Source organism: Pangasianodon hypophthalmus, chromosome 16, assembly GCF_027358585.1.
Source record: "Pangasianodon hypophthalmus isolate fPanHyp1 chromosome 16, fPanHyp1.pri, whole genome shotgun sequence".
Taxonomy (NCBI): Eukaryota; Metazoa; Chordata; class Actinopteri; order Siluriformes; family Pangasiidae; genus Pangasianodon; species Pangasianodon hypophthalmus.
The window spans coordinates 8,210,998-8,219,409 of record NC_069725.1 but is presented as its reverse complement, the minus strand read 5'-3'; the positions used below and the strand labels follow the sequence as shown (position 1 = coordinate 8,219,409).

Here is an 8,412-nt window from a genome sequence, read left to right as displayed (position 1 = left end):
AGGAGAGAGAGAGAGAGAGACGCGCACGCGCGCACGAACACGACTGAGTGATGAAATGAAATGACATTTTTTACGAGTTTTACCAATGGTAGTTATCACAACTGCATGCCTGCATACAATCTCTCTCTCTCTCTCTCTCTCTCTCTTACACACACACACACACACACACACACACATGTTTGTCTTAATATCCTTGTAACTACCTTCCACTGACATAAATATTAATACAGTTAATGAATGATACCTAAACCTAACTTTAACCTCAGTAACCAAAAAGAAACCATTTGGCTTATTTTTTTAAAAGACATACACATACTGTTGAGTGATGAAGTGATGAAACCAAGACATTTTATTGTCAGATATTAGTGTGACTCTCTCTGGCATTATTTTCCTAGTTATTTGTCTTCTGGATTTTGGGCATGCATTTGTGTCTGTGTTTCCTCCATTTCAGAATTTTGGATTTTCCTGTTGGTTATGGTAGCCCTAACACTTTAATATTCTTCTCCAACCCAGTAAACCCAGTATTTTTTGCTCTCTGAAAGCTAATTTACTCTCCAGTGTTTTAAAGTTCTGAGAGTGATGAACTCTTGCTATGGCAACAGGTCATTGTTGCCATAGCAATGATAGCAAAGATGTCATTAAGGTTAAGTCCACTGCTGAGGAAGTGTCTCGCTACTGGAAATGAAAAATCCTTAATTATAATGGTTTAAAGGTGCTTGACAAATGATTAGTCAGTTTTGCTTTCCGCAATGTTCAGTTGATTGCTGCGTAGGAAATAATAAACAACTCCTGCAGTGAAGTATTATGTGTGATGAGTGACAAACACAGATGTTACATTGAGTGTAATTTTTGGGTCTGATTTGCCTTGGCAAGCCAATCACTAATCACTGTTGTAGACTGCACAAGAAATAATACTCATGCAGTCATGAAAACTTCTGTATTTGATGTATTTAAAACTGATGTATTTAAAACTGATAGTATTAATTTCATGTCACATGCAGCAAATTGAAATATAAATATAAATAATTCATTTAAAAATGAATAAATAATTAAATTAATCTATCTATCTATCTATCTATCTAATATTGCTCCATATAGTCGGGCCTGGTCTGCCTTGCAATTCACCCCCAACCAATAGCTTGTTAGATTTAAGAATGAATGAATGAATGAATGGATGGATAAATAAATTCTGTTGGTATTGTGCTGTCCTCCATAATTATGATGTTTTTACTGTCACTGTTAGTATTATTGGCTTGGTTACAACTTTTGGGAATTGCTGCATACTGTAGTGATAAAACTCATTAACTTGCATGTGTGTGTGTTTGAGAGAGGGTTGAGCTGGTGAACAGCGAAATATTGAATTCTAGAGCTGTTGTAGCTAAATCTATGCCAAGGATTTTTAATTGCTGAACACTGGAATAGTTTAAATGGTTAAGGTTAAGGGTTTAAACATTTGGTATGCCAGTTTTGCTTTTGGCTCTTGGAATCTAGTTTGAACCCTTGGGTTGCAATAAATCTGGACTGTGAACAGACAGAAAGGAATATAAAAACCATTAAAACCAGGAAAATCTTTATCTCTTTCCCAGAAAGCTCAGTGTAGTGAGCTTTAGTTCATGACATCAAAAAGAAAAGAAAAAGGGACAAGTAGCAATTAAAGGAATGGTTTGAAGTTTTAGAGCCCTCTGCTGTCTGCAAGATGAAAATTTAATTGCAATGAAAACACTCACAAGCTTCCCACTTCTCACCAGGCGAACACACATCCACTGCTGAAACTACACATGCCTCATTAGTTGGCTTTTAAGGAAAAGGTGGTGGTACTGTGCAGGTCCATTTCAGCTGGGGACAGAGCTAATGTCAGCAGAAGCCTGAAATGAAGAAACTAGCAAGATACACTACATGAAAATGACATGACATGCAATTCACAGTTTTGAAATTATATAATTATACTGTAGCTTTAAATAAACAACATATCACAGTGCTTTTGATTCCTTATGTGATTAATTGTGATGATGGAAAAAAAAAACGGTTGACAACAGTACCAACAGTCATTGACCTACAGGACCAATTTAATAAAAAGCACCTTTCCATCTAAATCTGTTAGATGTCTCTATGTCTCTATGTCCCTATTTCTCTTACCTCTCTTTTACTCTTTCTATATCTAATCTTATGGTGCCTCAAATTATTTTGGACTTATTAGTATGAAACATGTGAAACATGTTTTGTGTTGTTTATAACTTTAATCTGTGCCTTGCCCACGACTACTAGAATAAAATAGAATCCCCTGCTATTTTTTTCTGCTAAATGAGAACAATAAACTCTTATTTGTCCAGACTGAGACAAAAAGGTCAGGCAACCATTTACTGAACTGTAGTCTATTATGTTCTCATAATAATAAAAAAAACTAGAAGTGTTTAAACATTTTCTTGTAAATAAATTATTCATGAATAGTTTTAACAAGGGCTGTGGCACTCTGACTAGTAAGGGAGGCAGACATAGCAAAGCGCTTGAGATAAACAAGGACCCAAGGGATAGATCTGATGGTAATTATGCTGAGTACACAGAGCCACTTTTACTTTGAGATCACACAATGGTACACTCTGAAAGAATATAATTATGCCAACAATATAAAAAAAATAAGTGAGCTCTGAGCAAGGCAGAATGTTCATCATCCAAGTATACCATTTGTCCTTGCCTTCTTCTTTGTCACTGAAAGCACATCAAGTCCAAAGAGAGGTTACATTTATCCTTGAGAGAAAAATGGATGTTACCTTTACCTGTGTCACGCATCTTTAAATGTCTTCACTCACCCACTGGTTGCTGCCCAGCAATAAAGGAGATAGGGAGACAGAGAAAAGGAACAAGATGGGAATATTTATAGCTGTGCTATGCAGCACAAGCGATCAGTTGTTTATAAAGCAGCACACACATCTGAACTGCTGTGGCTCAGAGAGGAGATAAATGGGTAAGGTTTTGTGTCCCGGTAAAGAACACTCAGGAAAATGTGAAGCAATCAATCTCCCCCTGCAGCCACTGAAGCTCTTGGGTCAGAGCCAGAAAAAAAATGAGCCTGTGTGCTGAAGTGGGGGACTGGAAATGAGAGTGGAATCTGAAAATGGAGCCCATGGTGGCAGATGGGGGAGAAGGAGTGACAGAGGAACAGTGATTTCAAATAGGAAGATGCTCATTTAAACAACTACCCAGGAGTAACTTGTTTTAAAAGCTGATGTGCTTTATGAGTGTATATATTTGTCTGTGTGGCTGTGAGTAGGTGTATTACAAATGCACTAAGGATATACATTATTCATCCATAAAAGCCAATTACTGCAAGAAAGTACATTTTGTAAGAAGACATGGAAAATAAAAGACAGGAACATTTCCGTGTGTCCACAATAACAATCTGTTCCCTAGTTATAATGCACTAGTGCCTTTTGCATTGTATGGGGAATTTGCCATTTTGTAGAAATAATAGGAAATATCCAGGGCATTCATTAAATCCCACAATGCCCTGTAATAGGTGGATGTACAATAATATAATCTTTCAGCAGTTTGTAAGGAATAGTGAAAGGGACAGGGAATAGGGTAGCATTTCAAACACAGGTTTCACCCACGCTTGTTGAGTAGCTGTGCAAATAATGCTGAGATAAATATACTCAGGCACCATGTGCAAGAAAACCAATTTCCTGTAGTCCTTCAGTGCTTGAGTTGATAGGAATTTTCTTTACCCACACAAGAATATAGACTAAAAACAAAAAAAAAACAACATCAAAAAAACATTTTTTTGAGGGGGTAGAGTAAACATTTGTAACATTTATTTCAGTCTAATCGTTTAAAGTCATTAAATATATACAGCCACAGTATCGTGTTTTTAGTGCAATGCTTTAATCTCAATTATAAATTATTTCAAAATCAGTTGTATTATCCAACAACTCATGAGTAGCACTTACAGCCAAAGTGGGTGAATTAAAAAGATAAATGATGTGTCCCAGGGGTACAATTGGGGTCTTTTACTGTCAGTAACTCAATAACAACATGTAAATGTAAGTAACACTCTCTGGAAGAAATTGCTTCTGCTAGGCTTCAAGCAATAATTAGCAACGCCATCAGACCAGCAAAGTATGCCTTAATGAATGAAATATCTGATTTGGACAATGAATTTAAAATTGGTAGTTAAAGAAAAGAAGGGGTGGGATAGAGGAAACCAGAGCATAATACTGTACTGCCATCTGCTGGTGCTGTAACACATTACACCACTATTATAGCAAAATCTGACTATTAAAGCAAAATTAATAATCTGACTATTAAAGCAAAAATAATAATATGACCAGTTAATGTTAGGAGGTTTGAGGTGCTGTGTTAGCAGTCATAGTTCGTTCCACTTCCGAGCTCCAACTGCTCTTGCTTTTTAAAATCCGTACAAATAACCAACATGTTCAAATTCCCCTGTCCAAACTAAATGATGCCTCAGAGCAAATTAGCTAAACATCCATAAAATCTCAGGTTACAGAGGAAATATTTTTCATAATTACTATAGGAATGACATTTTAGTATGTAGAGACTGCCCTTACATACTTTTAATTAAAAAAAAAAATTAGTGATTATGAACAAAATAATGTGTCATTTTAATTTGGGTTTGAAATTAACAATGAAACTATTAAACAATGAAAACTATGAAACTATGAAATAATTAGGAATGGCAGGCCTAATTAATCTAAATGTATACTAGGTGAAAACTACATATAATCACAGCCTTTATTATACATAATGTTTCCATTGTGTGTTAATTTAAAATAATTTTATTATATATATATATATATATATATATATATATATATATATATATATATATATATATATATATATATATATATATATGTAATTTACATGTTATGAATGATTCATTATCTAACTGTCTTTGCCAAAAATATGTGAATCCTTATTTGAGAAAGTTTGATAATCTATGAGAAATGGAATGACATTCTTTAAAAAATTGTTCGGATGACTGAGGGCTCTTCCCTAGAGTCCTAAAGCGAACCATTTCTGAAAGAGGAACACAGAGTTGTAGTATTCAGCATAAAAACTTTAAGGGTCACCTCCGAAGGATTTACCTTTTTTTCATGTAGACATGGAAAAACTGTACTTAATTATTATAAACAGTCTCAACTGCAGACCATCAGATCCAATTACAAGTTGCAAGGGGAGTTGGAGTAATAAATAATAAAGATTTTAACACTTCCCAAAGAAGTAAAAACAAAATGATTGGGGAAAGGAGGGGGTTCTTAAAATAATAAAACATTTTCAACAAGTTTATTATCAGAACTTAAAAATGTTCTATAGCAGTCTCAGAAATATACTTCCAAACACCCCTACAGTGGGTCATACCATTTCTCAACTCTTGCCTCAGGTTTGACTGGAGTTTATCAGTTGCTCTTTGGATGGTTGAGGTTATCCCCTACTAAAGACATTCTACCTGAAACTTTTTTTTAAAGGAATCCCTCTGTTTTATGGTTCTTCATAGACTCATTGAGGATTCCCCCAGAGGGACAAACCTAAGAGCCCCTGAGATAATTTAGGTATTGTGTAGTGTTGCTTGAAGATATAATGCTAGCCTTACAGAAAAAAATCACATGATTCTTGTGTGAACAATCACATGGTTCACATGACAAATTAACATATGTAATTTTTAGATGATTCACACATTTTCACATGCTGTGTGTTTTTATTTACATGTGATTTTTTATACGTTTCATTTCACATGTGATTCTTTTCACAATTCATTTATTTTCACATGTTAATCTTTCCCTTGTCTGACATGTGGTTTCATTTTTCTTATGTGATTTTCTCACATGATTCATTTATCCTTTATGCTGTTAACATGCTGTCACACATTCACTATACTTGGATTCACATATGAAATGTATGTGTTTTTTCTGTAAGGGTAGTTATCTGTTAATGGCAGTCGGGTAAATGATCTTGCTACTGTGTTGTCACCTTGCTACATTTAGCATGGTCACTCATCCATCTTTCCTGGCTAACTTACTACTGTGCATTTTTTCCACATCTATTATCTCATTTATCATTAAAAATACAGTGGATTTCTTTTCCTTTATATTTACTAAAAGCTAGCTGTCTAAAATTATCTATAGCTAAAACCTAGCCTAGTTAGTTTACAATCTGACCCTCTGAGTGTCATTGTATAATTTGCATTCAGATTTTTATTTTTGCGTGTTTTTTTATTTTTTATAAAAAAAAAACGTCAAAAAATCAAGAATTTTGGTAAATTTAATTATTTCTGTTGAAGTGTTTCTGGTTTACCCAAAGAAAAAAAACATTATAGCATAATCCTTTTTTATTTTATTCACTATATGAGTGGAGGAGCAATATAGTAGCCTACAATTAATTACAGCAGAATGAACAACAGTGCTATATGTGTTATATTAAATGCTATTATTAAGTAAAAGAAACAAAGAAGCATGTTTGGCAATAAAGGTCCTATTCTACAGGTTATAATACATCTGTGAGAACAGTGTTATTCAGCTATCATAGGCTTAATGGGGAGCATGAAAATGAAATAAGACCCACAGCAGCTCCAATCTCATTACAATACAAATACATGGTCAGTTCAAGACTTATCTCATAATAAAATATGGAAAGGTTCTTTGAATCTTCTCTGTTTTGTAGCATAATTATTCACTTATTTTAACATGCTGTGGAAATTTGAGTCTGATAAATTGGCTACACAACACATATTACAAACATAGACTCATGAAAACAGTTCATAAACATAAAAAAAGGTATTTTTAAAGGACATAGTGTCTATAGCTGCTGCTATGGGACACTTTTACAGACACAACATTGTGCATTTGCACTTAATGTAGTCCTGTGTGCCATGCTGCTGTATTGTTATATGTCTCACCATGGTCCTAAACAAGTGACAGAGGAAGGAATAAAAACCCACTTGACTTGGCCTATTGCTACCTCAATATTTTCTTCCTTAAGATAGGCCTACCGTTTTTTATCCAGTGTTGCCCTTGAAACTGACCTTAAGCTTTTAGCTTCTTGTCCCTTTCGCATAGATCAACACTCCAGCATTTTCTTAAAAGCTTTTCTGAAACTGTCATCCAGGAAGGCATAAAGAAAAGGGTTGAGGCAGGAGTTAGCATAGCTCAAGCCTGTAATGAAGTAGGAGATGCCAATAACCAGCGGGGTTGTGGGCAGGTCTGTGGTCAGGGCCACCACCGTGCTCAAGTGAAATGGAGTCCAACAGAACAGACACACCGCAAGCACCACAAAAACCATAACGGTCACCTTCTTCTTGGCTTTATCCAATGCCTTTCCATTGGAATTCAGATGTGTATGCCTCAACCTGTAGAGCATTAGACTGTATAAGACACAAATTGTGGACACAGGAAGGATAAAGCTGAAGACCAGGGTGTAGATTCGGCTGGCTTTGAACCAGAAGCTCTCAGGGCTAGGGAAGCTCAACACGCAGCTCTTCCTGCTCTCGGCATCATCGGGGCTCACGTAAATGCCAGCGAAGAAGGTAAATGGTGCCACAATGAGGACAACAAGAGCCCACACACACACACTGACTATTTTTGCAAACCTGTACGTGCGATGAGGCATCCGCTTGGACTGCAGCGTGGAAAGCACTACCAGGTAGCGGTCGATGCTCATCACTGTGAGAAAGTAGATGCTGGAGAAGATGTTGTAGTGGTCTATTGAAAGGATCACTTTGCAAAGAAGCTCACCAAAGGGCCAGTAGTTCAGCAGGTGCTCTGCGATGTTGATAGGCAACACCAGTGTGAAAAGGTCATCAGCAATCGCCAAGTTCAGGATGAACAGGTTGGTGACGGTTTTCATTTTCGGGGCTTTCAGTATGACATAGATGACGGCCGTGTTGCCAGTGAGCCCTACGGCACAGATGACCGAGTAAACCACTGGCAGCCAGATGTAGAAGTCTGGGTACAACATCCAAGGTGGAGATGTGCTGCAGTTAGGATGTGCATAGGTACTTGAGTTACATGGAGATTGCATACTCCCAGGAAGTGACAGATTATCCATTTTCTTTTCTTCAGTGAAGAGTAAAACTCACAGCAGATATCCAGCTTTTCATATGTATAGATTCGAGATATTAATATCTGTAATGTAAATATGAGTTTTCAATTTAAAAAAAGTTTTATTTCAAAAATCTTTTTTGAATTGATCCACTTTTAGAAAAAGTTGAAAATGAGCCAAAGAGAACATAATTGTTTTAGTAATTAATGAATACACATTAGCTGACCAAGGAAGCTTTAACTGCAATGTACAAAAGAAAGAAAGAAAGATTCAAGTCGCAGTTCACACATCATAAACCACAGTACACAAAATTCAAATCTGCAGGGTGTACTTACTCTACAGGGTGTATGAAGTAAA

General features: G+C 35.9%; 1 protein-coding gene across 1 annotated transcript; it reads right to left on the bottom strand.

Moving 5' to 3' along the window:
- Nucleotides 1-7,009: 7,009 nt before the first annotated feature.
- On the bottom strand, nucleotides 7,010-8,131 carry LOC113530602 (neuropeptides B/W receptor type 1). Its single transcript, XM_026920741.3, has one exon. The coding sequence runs from the start codon at nucleotides 8,059-8,061 to the stop codon at nucleotides 7,075-7,077; it is 987 nt and encodes a 328-aa protein (XP_026776542.2). The 5' UTR covers nucleotides 8,062-8,131; the 3' UTR covers nucleotides 7,010-7,074.
- Nucleotides 8,132-8,412: the final 281 nt, after the last annotated feature.

Excerpts from the sequence above, each read along its gene's own strand:
- LOC113530602 (XM_026920741.3), bottom strand. The coding sequence starts at position 8,061 with ATGGATAATCTGTCACTTCCTGGGAGTATGCAATCTCCATGTAACTCA.